General features: G+C 54.7%; 11 protein-coding genes across 11 annotated transcripts, besides 22 other annotated features; 10 read left to right on the top strand and 1 right to left on the bottom strand.

Moving 5' to 3' along the window:
- Positions 1-26: 26 nt before the first annotated feature.
- Positions 27-63: a microsatellite.
- A 679-nt stretch (positions 64-742) lies between these two features.
- On the bottom strand, positions 743-1,060 carry TraAM80_00727 (uncharacterized protein; the record flags this gene model as incomplete). The annotated part of the gene is made up of 1 exon (XM_029377796.1): positions 743-1,060. One exon carries the CDS (start codon positions 1,058-1,060, stop codon positions 743-745), a length of 318 nt encoding a protein of 105 aa, XP_029242351.1.
- Positions 1,061-1,142: 82 nt separating this feature from the next.
- Positions 1,143-1,183: a microsatellite.
- Positions 1,184-1,375: 192 nt separating this feature from the next.
- On the top strand, positions 1,376-3,070 carry TraAM80_00726 (uncharacterized protein; the record flags this gene model as incomplete). Its single annotated transcript, XM_029377795.1, has 1 exon — positions 1,376-3,070. One exon carries the CDS (start codon positions 1,376-1,378, stop codon positions 3,068-3,070), a length of 1,695 nt encoding a protein of 564 aa, XP_029242350.1.
- A 332-nt stretch (positions 3,071-3,402) lies between these two features.
- On the top strand, positions 3,403-5,772 carry TraAM80_00725 (putative aminopeptidase, putative,metallo-peptidase, Clan MG, Family M24; the record flags this gene model as incomplete). The annotated part of the gene is made up of 1 exon (XM_029377794.1): positions 3,403-5,772. One exon carries the CDS (start codon positions 3,403-3,405, stop codon positions 5,770-5,772), a length of 2,370 nt encoding a protein of 789 aa, XP_029242349.1.
- Positions 5,773-5,801: 29 nt separating this feature from the next.
- Positions 5,802-5,818: a microsatellite.
- Positions 5,819-5,836: a microsatellite.
- Positions 5,837-6,008: 172 nt separating this feature from the next.
- Positions 6,009-6,064: a microsatellite.
- A 402-nt stretch (positions 6,065-6,466) lies between these two features.
- TraAM80_00724 (ribosomal protein S25) lies at positions 6,467-6,799 on the top strand (the record flags this gene model as incomplete). The annotated part of the gene is made up of 1 exon (XM_029377793.1): positions 6,467-6,799. One exon carries the CDS (start codon positions 6,467-6,469, stop codon positions 6,797-6,799), a length of 333 nt encoding a protein of 110 aa, XP_029242348.1.
- A 695-nt stretch (positions 6,800-7,494) lies between these two features.
- Positions 7,495-7,559: a microsatellite.
- Positions 7,560-7,589: 30 nt separating this feature from the next.
- TraAM80_00723 (ATPase beta subunit) lies at positions 7,590-9,146 on the top strand (the record flags this gene model as incomplete). The annotated part of the gene is made up of 1 exon (XM_029377792.1): positions 7,590-9,146. One exon carries the CDS (start codon positions 7,590-7,592, stop codon positions 9,144-9,146), a length of 1,557 nt encoding a protein of 518 aa, XP_029242347.1.
- Positions 9,147-9,330: 184 nt separating this feature from the next.
- Positions 9,331-9,362: a microsatellite.
- A 61-nt stretch (positions 9,363-9,423) lies between these two features.
- Positions 9,424-9,451: a microsatellite.
- A 259-nt stretch (positions 9,452-9,710) lies between these two features.
- Positions 9,711-9,794: a microsatellite.
- Positions 9,795-10,024: 230 nt separating this feature from the next.
- Positions 10,025-10,057: a sequence feature (A-rich).
- Positions 10,058-10,064: a microsatellite.
- Positions 10,065-10,367: 303 nt separating this feature from the next.
- Positions 10,368-11,798, top strand: TraAM80_00722 (LMBR1 domain-containing protein 1; the record flags this gene model as incomplete). The annotated part of the gene is made up of 1 exon (XM_029377791.1): positions 10,368-11,798. One exon carries the CDS (start codon positions 10,368-10,370, stop codon positions 11,796-11,798), a length of 1,431 nt encoding a protein of 476 aa, XP_029242346.1.
- A 176-nt stretch (positions 11,799-11,974) lies between these two features.
- Positions 11,975-12,014: a sequence feature (A-rich).
- A 201-nt stretch (positions 12,015-12,215) lies between these two features.
- Positions 12,216-12,294: a microsatellite.
- A 206-nt stretch (positions 12,295-12,500) lies between these two features.
- Positions 12,501-12,536: a microsatellite.
- A 138-nt stretch (positions 12,537-12,674) lies between these two features.
- TraAM80_00721 (uncharacterized protein) lies at positions 12,675-13,631 on the top strand (the record flags this gene model as incomplete). The annotated part of the gene is made up of 1 exon (XM_029377790.1): positions 12,675-13,631. The coding sequence occupies one exon, from the start codon at positions 12,675-12,677 to the stop codon at positions 13,629-13,631; it is 957 nt and encodes a 318-aa protein (XP_029242345.1).
- Positions 13,632-13,838: 207 nt separating this feature from the next.
- Positions 13,839-13,866: a microsatellite.
- A 329-nt stretch (positions 13,867-14,195) lies between these two features.
- TraAM80_00720 (cytochrome c oxidase VII) lies at positions 14,196-14,693 on the top strand (the record flags this gene model as incomplete). Its single annotated transcript, XM_029377789.1, has 1 exon — positions 14,196-14,693. The coding sequence occupies one exon, from the start codon at positions 14,196-14,198 to the stop codon at positions 14,691-14,693; it is 498 nt and encodes a 165-aa protein (XP_029242344.1).
- Positions 14,694-14,785: 92 nt separating this feature from the next.
- Positions 14,786-14,810: a microsatellite.
- A 163-nt stretch (positions 14,811-14,973) lies between these two features.
- Positions 14,974-15,023: a microsatellite.
- Positions 15,024-15,338: 315 nt separating this feature from the next.
- Positions 15,339-15,376: a sequence feature (A-rich).
- Positions 15,373-15,397: a microsatellite.
- A 438-nt stretch (positions 15,398-15,835) lies between these two features.
- On the top strand, positions 15,836-16,588 carry TraAM80_00719 (aldehyde dehydrogenase, mitochondrial precursor; the record flags this gene model as incomplete). Its single annotated transcript, XM_029377788.1, has 1 exon — positions 15,836-16,588. One exon carries the CDS (start codon positions 15,836-15,838, stop codon positions 16,586-16,588), a length of 753 nt encoding a protein of 250 aa, XP_029242343.1.
- A 54-nt stretch (positions 16,589-16,642) lies between these two features.
- Positions 16,643-16,981, top strand: TraAM80_00718 (aldehyde dehydrogenase, mitochondrial precursor; the record flags this gene model as incomplete). The annotated part of the gene is made up of 1 exon (XM_029377787.1): positions 16,643-16,981. The coding sequence occupies one exon, from the start codon at positions 16,643-16,645 to the stop codon at positions 16,979-16,981; it is 339 nt and encodes a 112-aa protein (XP_029242342.1).
- Positions 16,982-17,222: 241 nt separating this feature from the next.
- Positions 17,223-17,246: a microsatellite.
- Positions 17,247-17,272: 26 nt separating this feature from the next.
- Positions 17,273-17,291: a microsatellite.
- A 14-nt stretch (positions 17,292-17,305) lies between these two features.
- Positions 17,306-17,363: a sequence feature (A-rich).
- A 298-nt stretch (positions 17,364-17,661) lies between these two features.
- TraAM80_00717 (uncharacterized protein) lies at positions 17,662-18,717 on the top strand (the record flags this gene model as incomplete). The annotated part of the gene is made up of 1 exon (XM_029377786.1): positions 17,662-18,717. A coding segment is annotated over one exon (1,056 nt), but the record flags the coding sequence as incomplete, so codon positions are not given.

Here is an 18,717-nt window from a genome sequence, read left to right as displayed (position 1 = left end):
GTGAAATTTATAAATGATCAAGGGCGTTTTTTGTTTTTGTTTTTGTTTTTGTTTTTGTTTTTGCTGTCTTTTCCGAGGCTTGGCGCTGCGTGGGCTGTGCTGCACTCTTGGGCCCGAGTTGTGCCTTCCCCTCTTTCCGTCCTCTTCCCTTGCTGCGTGTGTGTGCGTATGCCCTCTCACATGCCTTTCTTCTTTTCACTCTTTTTTTTTTCTGTTCTGCATTCGCAGGTAGTCACGGCCACGCACGTCCATGATACGTGTATTGCTGTGGGCGTGGATGCTCCTTTTGTAGCCGTTGCTTGCAGCGCCACGTATTTTTACTGCTGCCGTTTCTTTTTGCTGTCAGGGCACAGGGGGAGGCTGAGAGTGAGAAGGAAAGCGAACGGAGTGACTCACGCTCTTCTTCTTTGCGGGCGCAGGGCACCGCGTGTAGGAGTGTTGTTTTGAAGCGCGGTGCCGCCAACTGCAACGGTGCGGCACGGGGTGGGCTGTTCTTTTGTCTGAGTTTGCTGCTGCTGTGGGTGCTCGCCCGGCGAATCCTTCGACAGAGCGTGTTCGCCTCCGCCGCGCCATTGCCGCGAGTGGTGGATTATGCCGTGAAGGCGGTACTCCTTGCTGGGGCGAGGCCAGCTGCTCTACGCGTCGCGCGACGGTTCCAGCACACCAGCAGCCCTTTGCTAGCAAACACCGTTATGCAGGTTTACGTGCAGTCCGAGTGCTAGAATTACGCGGTGGGGTATTTCTACGAGTGTGTTAAGCGCGGCATGTGCCCGGTGGATGAGTCGCTGGCGCTGGCTATCACGGTGAGTCGGGCGACGTCACGGTACTCCGCCCGCGTTGCAGGGGTCATCGCTTCTGCACTGGAGGACTTCTGCCACATCCAGGGTGTGGTGCTGCAGTACGTGTTTGTGGTGTATCGAGAGATGTCGCGTGGACCCGTCATTTGCCCGGACCCCGACCTTTCCCTCATCTCCCTCACCCACATCCCGCCACCACTGCCGTGAGATGCGGCCGCACATACCTGCGCCGGTACTAACAAAGCGCGTGCCGCCACACACATGCACGTGCAACAACAAGAAGAAATATTTATATATATTTTTTGTTCGCCCTCCGCTTTCTCCGCTGCGTCTCTGGCCGAGGTGTTTTGCTTTTTTTTTTCTTTCTTTATTATTATTATTATTATATGTGATACGCGCGTTCGGCATATTTTTGCCTGCCTGCAGGTGCCTGCGTATTGCCGCACGTGTGCTGAGGGTTGTTGGGTGAAATTCAAAGGGCTTCTGCCAGTAGACGCAGCGACAAGTAGGAGGCAACACCGAAAGGGGGAATAAAAAAGAAACGAAGAAAAAAGAAGACAATATACGGAGAAAACGACATGTCACAGATGCGGACGTTTGTTTTTGTGTCGAATATTCCTGACTTTTTCTTGGAACCGCTCTCCACCGCCAGCACAAATGGGACAACCCGCACACGTGCGAATCGTGACCCGCGGTACGAGCGACTGCGTGCTCTGCTGGCTGCTAACACCTCCGGCGTGATGCTTGTTATGCATCTCGAGACCCGCGGCTATGCACTCGCCCTGTACGCCTCGGAGCAGGAGGCTCTTGCGGCATGCAAGACGACCATCATTCCAGAGCAGGCCGGCCACAAACACCCACCGCTGCTCCTTCGTATACTTCGCCGTGAGCGACCGCTGCCGTCGGAGGCGGTGTACACGCCAACCCTCACAGTGGAGGGCGACGTTGTGCAGAAGGCGGAGCTGGCAGATACGCGTGGTCTTGAGTTGGTGTACCGCGGTCGTGCTGTTGCCAAGTGGTGCCCGCACACAGTTGCGCAGGAAGATTGCCCTTTTGGCACCGCCTGCTACCGCATCCACAGATGTGTGTACCAAAAGACGGTTCTTAAGCGGCCACGGGTGGAGGAGTTCGCCGCACTGAGTCAAATGACGACGGAAGAGAGGGTGCTGGTGGACCGCGTCGTGTGCAGCACACGCTGCACTGAGGAGAGCGTCGTCCCACCAGAGATGAGGATTGACTTCTCGCTGCATGTGCCCATAACACGTGATGAGGCTGAGGCTCTTGTGGATGGCACGACTGGTGGTACGTCTCTACCCGCGACTGTGCTTGCGCGGGTGGAAGCTGCCCGCGGCGGACATGCAGGGCCGTACTTTGTGAAGTTTGGCTTTCCCGGTGGGGCGCCGTGGGACTGGAGTTTGCACGACGAGGCGGAGGGTCTCTCGCAGCTCCGGCGGCGTCTCTCTTTTCCGGCCAATGGTGCCCCTACACCTCTTGAGCGCGACATCTTCTGCCAAGAGTTGCTGTATCACGTGAATCAAATGAACCGCTTCGACACCCTTCCCGCCGCCCTTCGCGCCCTCGCACAGAGTCCAAGGGTGGGGGAGGCACTGCGGCATCACCTGAAGAATGCCGCGGGGCGTGAATGCGAAGCCGAAGAGACGGGAAGAGGCGACATAGGAACGCTGGAGCTGTGCATACGTCCGTGGCTTTTCCTGCCTACCGCCGGTGTGGAGGTAGGTGTGCTCTTGGAGGGTGGGGGGGAGCAAGTGCGCGGGGTCGTGCAACGCCACAGTGCGCTGCGCCTCATGACATGCTTCTCGTTTTTGCAAAAACACGAGCTGAACTTTTCACGCTACGCCGTCCCTGGCAGCGGCCAAGACGTTGACGCGGAGACCTTTTTGGAGGCGGAGATGCGGCGTGTGGAGACGGCTGTAAAACGTGGTGTTGAAGGGTTGAGGCAGCATCTGCGGCAGCGAGTGTCTTTAGGGAAGCTTCCACCGCACGCTTCGTGGTGCTTCCAGCTTGCCGTGACCTCAGCAGCGACGCCCCCGTCATTGATGGCGGTCTGCGAGGACGCCGCTGCGATGCGGTGTGTGGTGCTGTCAATGAAGCCGTACTGGGAGGCGCTTGAGGAGTTCGCTGCGATGCACCCCGCGGGGCGGCGGGGTGAGGCGGGGAGTAGCGGGGCCACAGATGTGACATGGAACACGAAGCGGCACACGTACGTCGCGCTTTTCCCCCGCGAGCTTATGGAGCGGCTGAAGGCGTCGTAGCTGCAGCAGCACTGGGGGCGGGGGGAGTCCGGGGCTGGTGATGAACGTAATCCCCACGTGCGCCACGCTTGGCGACAAATCCCTTTTTTGTTGCGCCGGATTCTTTTTTTTGTTTCCCGCTGAACATTGTCGCCGCCGTGGCCGTTCCCTAATTTTTTATTTTGTATGTATGTTGTTTGCCTCTCTTTTTCTTCCTCTACTCCCCTGCTCCTGCCGCTTTTGCTGCCCGCACTTGCGATGTGTTGCTTCTTCCCCACCTGCCCATCTCTGCTGCTGGTAGCACCACGAGCGAAGGTGAGAGCACACCCCACACACGCCCACGCGCGGTCATCATGCCACCGAAGAAGCGCTCCCGCAGCAGCCCAACGGCCAAAGCGCCTGCCTCGCGGGAGTCAGGCGCGGCACATATGGCCACTACCACCACCACAGTGAATGAAGCGAATGCCAGCCCTCTGGCCACCACAGCGGGAAACAGTTGTGGCCGTGACTCTGCCTTGTGTGGGCCTGCAGCGTCCATTACGACTCGCGGCGAGAGAGACGTGAAGGCGCGCGGTACTGCAGAGCAGAGACGGAAAATTCCCTCTGACCTTGAGGGTCTTGTACTGCGCTCCACGGTGATTGCGCCTGACGTTGTCGGCATCCGTTGCATGGCTGTCCACCCAGGCGAGAAGGAGCTGATTTTGGCGCGGGAAAACGGCTCTATAGTTCTGTATGGCATTGAAAGTTTTCAGAATGTGCCACACTTTGAACTTATCCGCCACACTGGCGGCCGCACGAATCGCACCATCACGCGTGTCCGTTACTTGCCCTCCAAACGCTTGCTGTTTCTCGCGTCGTACCTTTCCGGCCAGCTGGTGGTGTACTGCGGGGAGACTCTCTCTCCGTTGCATGTGTATCAGCGTACGGGTGGCGCCGTTTGGGACTTCTGCATTGTTGGGGCGCACATCTACACGGCCATGGCGGATGGCTCCTGGCGACAGCTGTGGATGGACTACACTGTGACTGTGCCTGCCCTGACGCTGCGACGCATCATCCCGAAGGTGTCAGGCGCTGATCGGGCTCTAAGCGTCTGTGGCTCGGAATATTTGGGTATCGCCGCAGGCACTGATGATGCGGGTAACGTCGTGGCATGGCGGCTGCCACACGAGGAAGGGAAGGGTGAAGACGACGACGACATCGCCGTCACTACAGCCAGCAACCGAAGGAGAAAGGAGGACACCAATAATAACCCACGTGGGGCCCGTCCAATGAGTCTCAGCGATCATGAGGCGCTGTGGACAAGCCGTCTGCCAAAAGGAATGGGACTTTGTTGTGTTGTCGGCGGTGGCGCAAGCGGCGGTGCTCCTGTGGTGGCGGTTGGAACTTCGATGGGAGACATTGTCCTCTTTGATGCGCAACACGGGCATGTGTTGAACACCTTCACACATCACAAGGGTCCGGTCAGCACGCTGGTGGGCAGTGGTGGTGTGTTGTACGCCTCCGGCTGGCATGACTCCTTGCGTTCCTACCGTGCCGGCGCGGATGGTGAGTGGTTTCCGGCGGAAGTCAAGCGACGCACCCACTACCACGAGGTTAGTGAGCTGCTTGTGCTGCAGCAGCAGCAGCTCATTCTCTCCGCGGCGCGGGATGGCACTGTTATGTACGCCCCAGCTGACTCTGTCTTTACATCACCTGCAATGTATATCCCCGTGACGACGCAGAAGTTTGCCTTTGCCAAGGCGAAGAATGTCCTCTTGCAGACACGTCATGGGCGCATTGAGGGATTTCGCACCGATGCGGCGCTGCGCCACTGGATGCCGCTTTTTGCGTACAAGGTCCACGGCAAGTTTCACGTTCAGGGGCTCTGGTGTGATGAAAATCTGCAATACATGCTCTTCGCCACGGATGAGCGGGCGGCACTGCTACATGTGTGTTGGCGGGATGGAGCGGAAGATGCCCTGGCGCTGCGTCGCATTGAGGAGGTAGTGGCACTGCCTGTAGGACGCGGGGTGCTGGACTGCTGCTTCGTGCAGCACGGCGACGGAAGCGGCAACGTGGGATCCGCTGCGACCGCCGCGAGCTGCTACATATTACTAGACGACACAGTTCTGCACGTCACTCTCGCAAAAGGTTACCCCGTGGTTGAGACGGCGATGCGGGCATCCGGTGCCGAGCCGAATGGCAATATCCGCCCGAATCGCCTGCTGGTTGCCGTGGATGGGAAGAATAGCAGCCTCATTGTGTGTGGTAGGCGTGGCCGTCTCACCTGCGGCACTGCACCGGACGGCACCATCGACCCCAGTAGTTTTGTTTGGAGCCAGGAGTCCACACGGATGGCGGTATCGGTGCCAGCGCTGGGCCGCCACACCTCACCAACGTGCGTGGCACTCACAGGCAAGACGCAGTACGTGGCGGGCATTGAAACCGCATCACCATCGTTGTTGCCTCGCACACTGCCGCACGATGTACTGTTTATTGCCCGACTTCCATCACTAGCCAGCGGCGTGGCAGGTGCTAAGCGCGACGCCTTTCGCTTTCTCGCCTGCTTTTCCCGCGGCCTGATGTACGTGACGGAGAACTCGTGGTACATGCTGCAGCGCTGCACGGTGGAGGGTGCCTTTGTGCTGAAGGGCGACACGCGGGTGCTGCTTCTGGTACGCAATCTTGAGGGGACGCTAGAGGCCCTCCCAATGTGCTGGAAGGTCCGGCGCTTTGGAAACTAGGCCTCCGCAGCGTCATAGCGAGCATACACAGAGAGAGAGAGAGAGACATGCAGACAGGCAGGCACGGGTGAGGAGGAAAGAGTGAGTTGGCCATGTTTTGTCGTTCTCTGTTTTTTTTTGTTTTTCCATACAAATCCTGTTTAGTATACGCGTGATTGTTAAGGCGGGGTATGAAGCAGTGGTGTGCAGGCGAGAAGGCGGGGGCGGAGGTCGATGTGAGATGCCCGCGGCGAGTAAAAAGGAAGAAACGGAAAAACATGGGAGAGAGAAAGAGAAGGAAAAGGAAAAGAAACAATAGATTAAATAAAGTCGTTTAATCAGGCATGTTGTTGGCGCGACACATGTGAGACTCGCGTGAGACATTGGTGCCTTTCCGCTGGCGTCGCTGTTGCTTGTGGTGGTGAGGGGCGGAGGCGGGGGGAAGCCGAAGAAGTAGAAGCGAGGAGGAAATGAAGGAAGGTGCAGCAGCCGCAACGTAAAGGGGAGAAAAACGAACTCTTCGTATCATATCTATTGTTCCTACTTGCCTGGGGCGGCCGGGCTGCTCTGCGCCCACATCTCTCTGGCTCTCTGTGCTTGCTGGTGATACTCCCTCTGACCGTTTCTTTTTTTTTTCTTTTTCACTTCTCATTCGCGCCTCTGCAGTTCCGCGCGCTTTGTGTTGTGAGTCGCCGACAAAACCAGCTGTCGCAGGATGCCGCCAAAGAAGGGAGGAAAGGACACGAAGCCGGCGCCCAAGAAGGGCAAGCTTCAGAACATGAACAAGGGTGCCAAGAAGGCCACGAAGAAGTGGTCGAAGGGGCGCACTCGTGAGGCTCTGCAGAACGCCGTCGTGTTCGACAAGGACACGATGGACAAGCTTGTCAACGAGGTACCCAAGTACAAGGTGATCACGCCGTCCATCATCAGTGACCGCCTGAAGATCTCTGTCGCCCTGGCCGCCAAGGGCCTGCAGCACCTCTGCAAGCAGAAGCAGATCAAGCTGGTTTCGTGCAGCAGCAAGTTCCGCCTCTACACCCGTGTCTAGGCGAAGGTGGCGCTGCCACGCGTGAGGGAGGGGGGGGGGAGGGCAAACGCAAGGGAGACGTGACAATGATGCTGAAACATGCAAGGAGGGTAGGGAGGATGATGTGCAGTTGAAAACCTTACTTTGTCTTGGGATTCCTTCTCTTTTCTTCGGGCTTCTCCCTGTCTCTGCCGTGGCTTTGGTAGGCCCTGCGATCCACCGCGTCTGACGCGCCACCAGCAGTGGTAGGAGGAAGAGTGTGCGTGGAGCAATGCGGACTATTATTTTTTTCTTTCTTTATTTTTGTTTGCTTGAGGAAGGGGGCGCCAATGCTGGCGGGAGTCACAGTCCTCTGGAGAGACGTCCCTTGGCGTTGGCCGCCGCTTCTTCTTCACTTCCTCCATCCCTCAGCCCGATGGGTGCGGAGGCAAAAACAAACAAACAAACCAACAACAACGCAAAATGGATGGAAAGAATCCAAAGTAAAAAAAAAGGGCGTGGCGGGGGTTGGAGGACCACAACTTCCTCCTTCTCAGGCTTCTGCACATGCCAATGTAACACGCCTGCACACATATACATTTTTTGTCTTTGTTTCTCCTTATATTTTGTCTTGTGTGTGTTTTTTTGCCTCTCCGCACGAATGTGTTATTTGTAACCCGTATATACGTGGTACAGTAGGAACTAGTGTTGGTTGCTTTCTCACTGGATTACGTGTGTATATACATACATACATATATACCTCCCATATATACACACACTCACACAAATACATACCACAAACGTAAGTAATCATTGAGCTATTTTTGAAAGGATGTTGACTCGTCTTCGCAGTGCGGCGGTGCGTGGGGCCGCTGGCGTACGTGCCGCCTCAGGGACGTCCACCACAGATCACAAGGGTCGCGTCGGTTACGTCTCGCAGGTTATCGGCGCCGTCGTGGATGTGCACTTTGCGGAGGGTGTGCCGCCGGTGTTGACGGCGTTGGATGTGGTGGACAAACTTGGCCGTGATGAGCCCCTGACGCTGGAGATTGTGCAGCACTTGGACGCCCACACGGGCCGCTGCATTGCGATGCAGACGACGGATTTGCTTAAGCTGAAGTCGAAGGTAGTCTCGACTGGCGGCAACATCTCCGTGCCTGTGGGTCGAGAGACACTGGGTCGCATTTTTAATGTCCTGGGTGAGGCTATTGACCAGCGTGGCCCAGTTGGGGATAAGATGCGTATGCCTATTCACGCTGTGGCGCCCAAGCTGGCGGATCAGGCGGCAGAGGACACCATTCTTACGACTGGTATCAAGGTGATTGATCTAATTTTGCCGTACTGCAAGGGTGGAAAGATCGGTCTTTTTGGCGGTGCCGGTGTGGGTAAGACGGTTATTATCATGGAGCTTATTAACAACGTTGCCAAGGGGCACGGTGGTTTCTCTGTCTTCGCTGGTGTTGGTGAGCGAACGCGTGAGGGGACGGACCTCTACCTGGAGATGATGCAGTCCAAGGTTATTGATCTCCAGGGAGACTCGAAGTGTGTGCTGGTGTACGGCCAGATGAACGAGCCCCCAGGCGCTCGTGCCCGTGTGGCGCAGTCGGCGTTGACCATGGCCGAATACTTCCGTGATGTCGAGGGACAGGATGTGCTGCTTTTTATCGACAACATTTTCCGCTTCACGCAGGCTAACTCTGAGGTGTCGGCGTTGCTGGGTCGTATTCCCGCCGCCGTCGGCTACCAGCCTACCCTTGCGGAGGATCTTGGACAACTGCAGGAACGCATTACCTCCACGACGAAGGGCTCCATCACGTCTGTGCAGGCCGTGTACGTGCCAGCTGATGATATTACCGATCCCGCGCCAGCTACAACCTTCTCTCATCTCGATGCCACGACTGTGCTGGATCGTGCTGTTGCTGAGTCTGGCATTTACCCCGCCGTGAACCCGCTTGAGTGTGCCTCGCGTATCATGGACCCTGATGTGATCAGCGTGGATCACTACAACGTGGCACAGGACGTGGTACAGATGCTCACCAAGTACAAGGAGTTACAGGATATCATTGCGGTGCTAGGCATTGACGAGCTTAGCGAGGAGGACAAGCTCATTGTGGACCGTGCGCGGAAGGTGACGAAGTTTCTCTCTCAACCTTTCCAGGTGGCCGAGGTGTTTACGGGTATGACAGGCCACTACGTGCAGCTGGAGGACACCATTGAGTCATTCTCAGGCCTGCTAATGGGTACCTACGATCAGGTGCCTGAGATGGCCTTCTACATGGTCGGCGGCATCACGTCAGTGCTCGAGAAGGGCAAGCGAATGGCGGAGGAGGCCGCGGAGCTCGAGAAACTCCGCCGCGCTCGTGCTGCACAGGCCAGCCACAAAGACTAACCCAATGATCGCTGCACGCCTGTGGTCTCCCCTTCGTCCTGCCGCGTCTGCTCGTGCCAAAGCAACGGGCTACACACATAGCCGAAGAAGTGGATGAGGAAGTACATTTTTTTTTAAAAAAGAAGAAAAGGGTAAAAAGAATAGTCCCGAATGTTGCAGAAATAAAATTTATCCCTCCACACACAAACAAAACAAAATATAAAAAAAACAACAAAAGACCCAATAACTACGAAATAGAAGGGAAAAAAGTGTGGAGGGGAACGTAATGGGAGAGGGGATATATATATATATATATATATATATATGAGCCAAGAAGGGTGAGGAGCGTGCCGTAGCAGCAGAACTGTGTTTTTATAGGGAACAACTCCTTCTAATTTTGCCTTTTTCCCCATTGTTTTCCTTGCGTTCCTGTCGATGACGCCCAACACCACCTGCACCACAAGAAAGGGATTTGGGGGAGGGAATATGTGTACGTGTGCGTGCGTATGTGTCTGTGGCTCCGCCCTGGAGGCAAGGAACCAAGAAAGGACCGATATAAAAATTGAGGGGAGTGAGAGAGGTGACAGAAGAGGAGGACGAAGAAGAAACAACAACAACCAAAGTACACGAAAGGAAAAAGAAGAGGAGGCAAACAGAGAAAAAAAAAAGGGAGGGGGAGGCGAGAGGGATAGCATGGCTCAAGGATGAATTTGGTGGCAAAGGAGCATATTGCTTCCGATGGTGTATGGACGTGGCTGTTTATATTTGTGACTGTGTCTCTTTCTGCTTCTCTGCCTTTCCCTCTACGCGGGCGGGTATCGCACGGTATATTGACCCCTGCTGGGGTGCGCTAGTGACTTCTGCGTGGCCAACGGAGGTCGCATTTGCCACCGCTACTGTTGTTGTTGTTGCTTTCTTTTTTTTTTTTTTTTGTAGTTGCCACGGTGTGGATTGGTGCTAGCGATATCAACCGCAGGGTGACAGCTGGTAGTTGTGGCAAACACAACTTTGGGGAGTCTCCATCTCTATCTATCTTTGTGTGTGTGGAGGCCAGCGTGGGCGGTGCGCAGTACAATTACGGCACGGCGCACCGAAAGCACTCGGAACGGAGGAAACGAGCGTGTGGTCCGTGTGGGTTCTGTAGAGTGCTTTGGAGGGAGTTCAAACCAACTAGAAAGGCGAACAACAACAATAGAAAAAAAAAGTAAACGTTGCGTGCAGGTTATCTGGCCGTTTGTCTCGATGTTAAACTGGTGGCTGATTGTGCTCTTGGTCGCCGTTGCCCTGATGTGCGTGGGGCTTGGCGTCTATGTACTCTTTTACTTCGTCTCGGAGGAGGAGGACAGGGGTGACCACGGCGCGCGGGTGGTCGTTGTCCTCGGCATGGTGATTGCCATGGGCGTCGTGCTGCTGTTGCCGCTGGACGTTGCCAACGCCACCGACCCCACGGTGCCAAACAAGTACGCAAACACTCTCAACGTGCAGCTCATGTGGCAGATTGTGCTTTGGATTGTTCTCATCTTGGCCATCATCGTGCTACCGTTCGTGTTGTTCTTTTACGAGGCATTTGACCCGGAGAATAATAGGCTCGGCAGGCAGATTGGGCAGGCGCTGGTGTACTCCCTTGCCGTCTTTGGTGTGTTTGCCATCATCTGCGGGGTTTGCTACGGCCTGGTTGGGGTGGCGCGGGTGCCAGTGAGGGCGTACGTGGGGTTTCCGCAGCTTGTCCTAGATGTGGAGCACGTTGTGTACAACGGCTCAAGTGTTTCTTCTCATGAGGACATAGGCGTTAGCTTCTTCACCTACTGCGTCGGCATAATGTGTTTCCTTGGATGGATTGCGTTTTTTTTCTACGGTGGGGTGGGGCTTGTGTCCTTCCCCATTGGCCTCATCTGCAGCTTTGTGAGGCGGACCAAGGCCATCAGTGGATCCCGCTTTGCAGAGGAGATGGCCATTATCGCAGCCAAGAGCGATGCGCTGCTGGAGTTGTCGCTTGAAATGCAGCGGAAATGTCGTGGTAGCATCACTGCCTCACAGCGGAATAAAATCAACATTTTACGCAACGAGACGTACATTCTCGAGGCCCAGCAGGAACAGCTTATATGGGCCTACACAAAGGCGGGCGGCTCACCCTTCGTTGTCTACGGACGTCTTATGCTGGGCATCATTTCCAGCGTCATCAGTGTGGCGTGGCTGCTGCATATATTTGTCTATAACACCTTTGACGCATCCCCCTTCCTTAATGGTATCCTCACTTCACTGGATGGTACCTTTGCATTCTTCGGCGTCATCGCCTACGGGGTGTTTGTCTTTTACCTGATGTGGGTGACCTTTGAGGGACAGATGCGACTCGGCATGCGGCTTGTGTTTCTTCAGATTCATCCGTTGAAGCCGCACGACACGACACTTAACTCACTGCTTTTTAACGTGGCACTGTGCCTGCTGACAACCCCTGCCGTTGTGGAGTTTGCCGCACGCTCCTTTCAAGAATACGGCCCACGCACGGCGATCAACGCCCTCATGAACATTTACGTACTGCACCTTAAAGGCATCGGATACTTTATCATGTGGGCCCAGTTTTGCTTTGTTGGTGTCTCGCTGCTATCGGTGGTGTGGGTGATTCTGTGCCCTGTGACCAAGCGGCGCAGGGACCCAACGAAGCTGCGGCTTTGAGGCAGCCCTGGACGTATCTGAGTGTGGGGGTGTATCAGTGGGACTGTTTGCGGGCGAGAGGATACGACCCCAACTGCTTTTACCAGGGTGCATGACCGGCCCCGCCTGCCTTGGACGCCATGCTTCTTCCATTAGTGTGCCGGTTTAGCGCACGGCGGCCTTTGTGTTTTCCCCTCTTTTTTGTTTTTGTTTTTTTCTGTGTTTTTTTTGTTTGTTGGTCTCACTGCTGCCGCCGCGCCTCACGAGGCCCGCCATCCCTGCGCAGGGTGCTTCCACCGCCTCTGCTACTTCCTTTTTCTCTTGCTCACGCTGCAGGCGTCGTCGTTAGGGCCACACGCAAACCCTCAACGAAGCAAATATACATACATACATAACAATAATCAAGTAAAAAAGGAAGGAGATATAAATAAGGCAAATCACAAGACACACATAGCCAGAGACAGCAGAGAGACGTGGACACACACCCATACACATACACACACGGACAAACACAGACGGAGGAGACAAGAAAAACAAAAAAAAGTGTGGGGGGAAAAATAAAAGGGAAAACCAAAGGGAAGGAAAATAGAAAGTGCACAAAAAAAAGAAAACGTGGGTGTACAGGGGCGCCCTCATTACATTTCATTCATTGACTATCGCACACACACGGCACCCTCGTTGCAAGTTGGCTGTCGTGGAGCAAAAGACCGCAGCGAGTAGAGCAACAAAAAAAAAAAAGGAAAGAAAAAAAGAAAAAAAGAGTCATTGTGTATTGTATTGTGAGATTGTTTTTTTTTTTTTGTAACACACACACACATACAAAGGTTGGGGGAAGTGCTTTGTGGTATTGTATTTTGTATTTGAAGGCCTTTGCCAACCGCAGCGTGGCCTGTAGCGATGAGTGCCACACCGCAAAAGGCGGAGTTACCACAGCTTAGCCTGCCTGATGGTGTTACAGTGTGGGATGGGAATGTGCTAGACGATGCAAGGCGGAATCATAACTCTGATGGATGTGCTGATCGCCTCATGCAAACCATTGACATTTTGGGTCGGCGTAGTAAGGAGTCACAAGGCTTGAACACCGTATTGACTTCTGTCAGTCGTCTGCGAGAGAACCGTCAGGCGCGGATGTATCTTCTTTGTCATGGCGGCTATGGTATTGGTATTTTGAAGATGGGGGTGAAGAAGCTGTTCGTGACGCACCCTGCATACCCGGCACTGGTGGAGATTGACCCTTTGTGCGTGCTTGACTTTTTTGTAGACACCACCTCTCAGCGCTGCGGGTATGGAAAGACGCTTTTTGATGCCATGCTTCAAAATGAGGGTCTTAGCCCAGGGGAGGTAGCAATTGACCGCCCAAGCGTGAAGTTCCTTGCGTTCCTGCGGAAGCACTACGGCCTGGTCGAGTACACGCCGCAGTCAAACAACTTTGTGGTGTTCCACAAGTACTTTGACAAGTGGCAGCCGCGGCGTGGGAGGGGCAGCTGGAGCGAGAGTGCCGCGCCCACTATATCGCCTGCGCGGCCACAGGGCGGCAACCTGAGGCCCTCCCCTGGCTGCCGGGGCACGACAGGGGCAGATACCGCGCATCTTTTGCCGCTGGCACAATCAAGTTCACTTGGGCATTCGGTGTGTCCAGATTCAAGGGTGAAAACGGCGTATGAGTTGCAGTATGAGGAGTATATGCGGGAACAGGCGCAGCGGAAAGGGCAGGGTAACACAAATGCTGGGACTGACACTCAACCGGTCTCATCTTCGGAGGTTGCGGCGGCGACTTGTGGACAGAGGCGTCGTGTGTCACCTACCCGCAGTGGAGTCCCATACAACATTATTAGCGGGGCTCCAGAGCACTGATGTAAAAAGGAAGTATGTACAATGTAACGTACATGAATCGGGCGGTGGAGTTTATTTGTAGTCTTCCATTTGCACGTGCAATTTTTACGGCGGCCTTCCGTACTTGGGCTCGCAGCGGAGACTCTGGTGGTAATTATCACGCCTTCACTTTCGTTTTGGATGAATCGTGTATAACAACCTTTCGCCCAATACCTTTTTTATTTATTCGTTTGTGTGTGTGTGTGTGCGTGTGTGTTTCCTTTCTTTTTTTTTTTATATATCTTTGGGGGAGGGCTATTTTGTGGTTTTTCTGTTCATTCTGCACGTCCTTTTGGGTCCTCCCGCCGCTCACGTGGCGTCTCGTTCCCTGTGTGTAGGTGTGGGCGGAAAAGCGTACTCGCCGGCGTCCCACCGTACCCCCCGCCTTTTGGGTTTTGCTTCTGCTGTTTGCTCCTGGTGCGAAGCGTGGTACTGGCTTCCGCAACTTCTTCCTGCCCTCTTCTTTCCCCACGCTCTCGTGTGCTCTGCAGGAGTAGTTAGAGTGAACTGCAAAGCAAGTGTGTGGTTTAACATCCTTGAATACCAATGCCGCGGCCCTTTGGAGTCTGGGCGCCTGCTACGACGCTTGCAGAGTACCGTGCGCGTGTGCCGAACTTGTCGGCGTTCTCGCTGAAGTGGCTCTTTTCGGCGAGGCGGGAAGTGTACTACCACCCCGAGGCCCTCGCTCACTTCAAGGACCACCAACAGTACAAGGACGCCGTGGACATCGTCCGAGCGATGCACGTCTCCGACAAGTTCTTTGGTGAAGGGCAGAAGCTCCCGCACCACTTCTTGTCCAAGCTGACGGCGGTGGTGGTAATTCATGCTCTGCTGGTCTACTCCGTGGTGCGCTACTATTACAGCACCTACATCCCCGCCAATAACCCAACCTGGCGGAAGGTGGTGAACAAGGAGTGGGAGGAGGCTATCAACACCTCACCGTGGGATCACATGTCGCATGTCTGGCAGTACAGCGACCAGTACGCGGCGGTGATTGGTGAAACCGTCTCGCCAGGGCCGCGGAAGTTCTACATTCCGGCGTAGTCTTGTTAGTACATGTCTTAGCCTTGCCCTCTCACTATTTCCCTGCAAGCTATGTGTGCGCGTGTGCGTGTAGTATCAGTATAAAAAAGGGAATATATATATATATATATATATATAATAGGAGGCGGGGGAGGGGCTGGAGGGAGAGAGACATATTTATATATTTTGCAGTTTGCCCGTCTGTGTATTACTGCTTCTAGGAGCTTAGGGATAGTTGTATTTGCTGCCTTTATTGGTCTGCTAGACGCCGTCGTGCCGTGTACGCCTAGACCGATCAAGGAAAGAAGAAGAAAAACAAAAACACAAACCAACCAACAAACAGAAAAACAAGGAAAAGAGGGAGACGGACCCAATGAGGGAGAGAAAAAAAAGTGACGGAACAAAAAAAAACGACAGAAAAAATCAACGAAACCAAAAAATAAAAAAAAGATATATTAAAAAACCAGAGGGTCCATGGAGGGTAGTGTAGCAGTAGATGCCGCCCAAGGAGGAAGCGAGGGCGTATCACTTAGGGTGACACTTCAGTCGGGGTACTCGTGCGTCACTGCCGCTGGAAGTACCACTTTCGAGCGCGCATGTGTGGTGGCGTGTGGCATTTTTTTTACTGTTGCGGTTGTTTTGCCTTTCACTTGTCATCGCTCCCTCTCTTTCTTCTTTTCCCCCTCTTTCTTTTTTCATTATTCATGCATGCATGCAATGCGTGCGCGCGTAGAAGGGTCTTTTATCAATTTCGCTACACGTTACCAACAGGGAATAAACTGAAGGTAAAGAAGTGATGCTTCGCGCCACTACCTGTGTTTTCTGCGGCTGGCCTCCGGCGGTCAAACACTTGCAGGACAAACTGCTGATCAGCGGCAAATTTGTGCCGGCGGTTTTGGGAAAAAACGTTTGATGTGTTTAACTTGGCGACGGAGGAGGTGCGCACCCACGTTGCTGAGGCTGATGCAGCCGACGTCGATCTCGCCGTCGTGGCTGCTCGCAAGGCCTTCCACTACTACCGTACCACAGACGACGGCCCCTACCGCCGCAATCTAATGCTGAACCTGGAAGATATCATTTATCTCCACCGCGAGGAGCTTGCCGCAATGGAGACGCTGGGCAATGGGAAGTAATACGCTGCTGCGCTGGATGGGGATTTGCGGATGGTGGAGGAGTACTTCCGCTACTACGTAGGGTGGGCGGGCAAGGTTTGTGGGCAGGTGCTTCCCAGCAGCGGGAATAAGTTCAGTTTCACCAAGCGCGAGCCAGTCGGGGTGTACGTACAGATCATCCCATGCAACTTCCCGCTGCTCATGGCCGCCTTTAAACTGGCGCCGGCCCTCGCCATGGGCAACACCGTGGTGCTAAAGCTGGCGGAGCAAACTCCCCTAACGGCGCTTTGCCTTGGAGAGCTTGCCGTGAAGGCTGGATATCCGGATGGGGTGCTCAATATTGTACCTGGCTTTGGGCCAACAGTCGGCGCGCGTCTTGTCTTGCACGACGACGTAAACAAGGTTGCCTTTACCGGCTCCACCATTGTCAGCCACCAAATCATGCGGATGGCCGCGGACTCCAATTTGAAGCGTGAGTCGCTTGAGCTGGGCGGAAAGTCCCCGATTATCGTTCGCGCCGACGCCGACCTTGACGCCGCCGCGGAAGTCGCGCCGGAAGGCGTGTACGTTAACGCGGGTCAGGTCTGCACTGCGTCCTTGCGCATATTTGTGCATGAAAAGGTGCATGACGCCTTTGTTGCGAAGCTGAAGGCGCTGGCGGAGTCCCGCCACATTGGCCCCGGCGACGACCCCGCAAATAACCACGGCCCGCTTGTCTCGGTGCGGCAGCACGAGCGTGTGCTTGCCTACATTGAGAAGGGCAAGGGCGAGGGCGCCACGGTGGTGACGGGTGGGTGCCGGTGAGGCGACCGCGGCTACTTTGTGCGGCCCACAGTGTTCACCGAGGTGGCCGACGAGATGGCGATTGCGCGCGAGGAGATCTTTGGCCCCGTCGTCTGCGTCATGATGTTTAAGACGTTCGACGAGGCCATCGAGCGCGCCGACGCGACGACGTACAGCCTTGCGGCTGGTGTTTGCACAATGGACGTGGAAAATATTATGCACTGCGCGCCCTTCTTGCAGGCGGGTCACCGTGTGGGTGAATTGCTGGAATTCCGTCGACGTCTCCACGCCGTTTGGCGGCTTCAAGCGGAGTGGCCTCGGCAGGGAACTCGGCGAGCAGGCACTGGAGCAATACACCGAGACCAAAGCAATTCACATTGCACTGAAGGGGCCCTTGGTGAAGAATTAGTTTGAAACCTAAAAGAAAAGGCCATACATAAAACACGAGGAGCTTTCTTCTATTATTATTAATGAGTGTGTCTTATGAAAATATTATACCGAACGCAACTCACCTAAGGTGTGCTGCTATCTGGGACTTTATCTTCCTCCCTTGTTTGTTTATGAAATGCACCTGCAAGCGAGTTGAACTTTTATTGTTACCGATCCTTCTTCATCTCACGAATGTCTATGTTAAATTATTTTATTGTGGGATTTCGGTGGGTGGGTGGGTGGGTGGGTGAAACGCGCATGTGGGTCGTAGCAGCCGTGTGTGTATGTGTGTGTGAATGACTTGCCCTCTTTTTTTGATTATATATATACATGCTTTGTTTTCTATTTATTTTATTTTTATTTTTTTGTGGTGTGGACGCGGGACTCTGAGGTCGCCATTGCTTGTATGAGTGATTGCTTCGTGCAGGCATTGTATTCTCTTCCTCGCATTGTCTGCCAGCCACCGCACACCGCAACAGCAGAGAGTGTGTGGGAGGGAGGGAGCAACGACGAGAAGTGTGGCCAGCAACCCAAAGAATAAGAAAGGAACAGATAAACAAAGAAGTCTGAAGTGTGTGCTTGTGTCCTAGTGGCTTGCACACACGCACAACATTTTAGCCAAGAGGCCCGAAGCGTTGCGTTTGACGAGTCTGTTGGCGTCACAGATGCTCCTCGCGCGAGTGGAGCTTCGACGAGTGTCTTTTATAGCAGACAAGGAAGGGGTGAAGGATGCGGTGGATTCACTGCAACGATGGGTCGACACCGACGAAAAATACGGCACCGTGGAGTGCTACGTGTCGTTCGCTGCCCCGCCCGGCATGGAACTGCGCTTCCGCCGCTCACCGCCACAAGAAACGCACACGGGGGTGACTCAGGAGCTGCGGGTGTGCTGTGCGACGAACGTGGATCTGAAGGATATTTACTTTGAGGTGCAGCAAGCGTCGGACGAGCATTCAGATTTCGGCATCGAAGACGTTACGCTGCCGTGTCGCCTGTGGTGCCTGACAAAGCGGCGCAGCAAGAGCCAGGCGACAAGTGACTCCTCCCTTCATTACACCTCCTCATCTGGGGAGGACGACGATGAGAAGCCGGCGTCGAGCTGGCAGCTGCTTGCTGAGGGTGGCGTGCGGGCAGCGCAGTACGGCCTGCAGACGGTAGAGTTGGAGATGGACGCGACAGCAAAATTAAGATGTGGGGCTTCGGCGTCCGTTGTATTTTTTATTGCGCCGCGACTGCAGTGCACGGTGGAGGCGGCGGCAACGTTGCGAGCGTTGGAGGACGACGGACCTTCACCGCGGGCGCGTTTAGAGGCGCACGAAAGCTGCGGTCCCACACCTCTCCAAGGCCTCTCGTTTACTGATGATACGGAGGAGGAAGGAAATGAAGACGACACGGAAGAGGTGAAGGACGATGAGGAGGAGGATGCGGAAGAGGTGAAGGACGATGAGGAGGAGGACACGGAAGAGGTGAAGGACGATGAGAAGGAGGACACGGAAGAGGTGAAGGATGATGAGAAGGAGGACACGGAAGAGGTGAAGGACGATGAGGAGGAGGACACGGAAGAGGTGAAGGACGATGAGGAGGAGGATGCGGAAGAGGTGAAGGACGATGAGAAGGAGGATGCGGAAGAGGTGAAGGACGATGAGAAGGAGGATGCGGAAGAGGTGAAGGACGATGAGGAGGAGGACACGGAAGAGGTGAAGGACGATGAGGAGGAGGAT

The sequence above is a fragment of the Trypanosoma rangeli genome (genome assembly GCF_003719475.1).
Source record: "Trypanosoma rangeli strain AM80 chromosome Unknown Tra_15.4_contig_00013, whole genome shotgun sequence".
In the NCBI taxonomy this organism is placed as follows: Eukaryota; Euglenozoa; class Kinetoplastea; order Trypanosomatida; family Trypanosomatidae; genus Trypanosoma; species Trypanosoma rangeli.
Note: the sequence above shows the minus strand (reverse complement) of the source record. Positions and strands in the feature narration are given on the sequence as shown.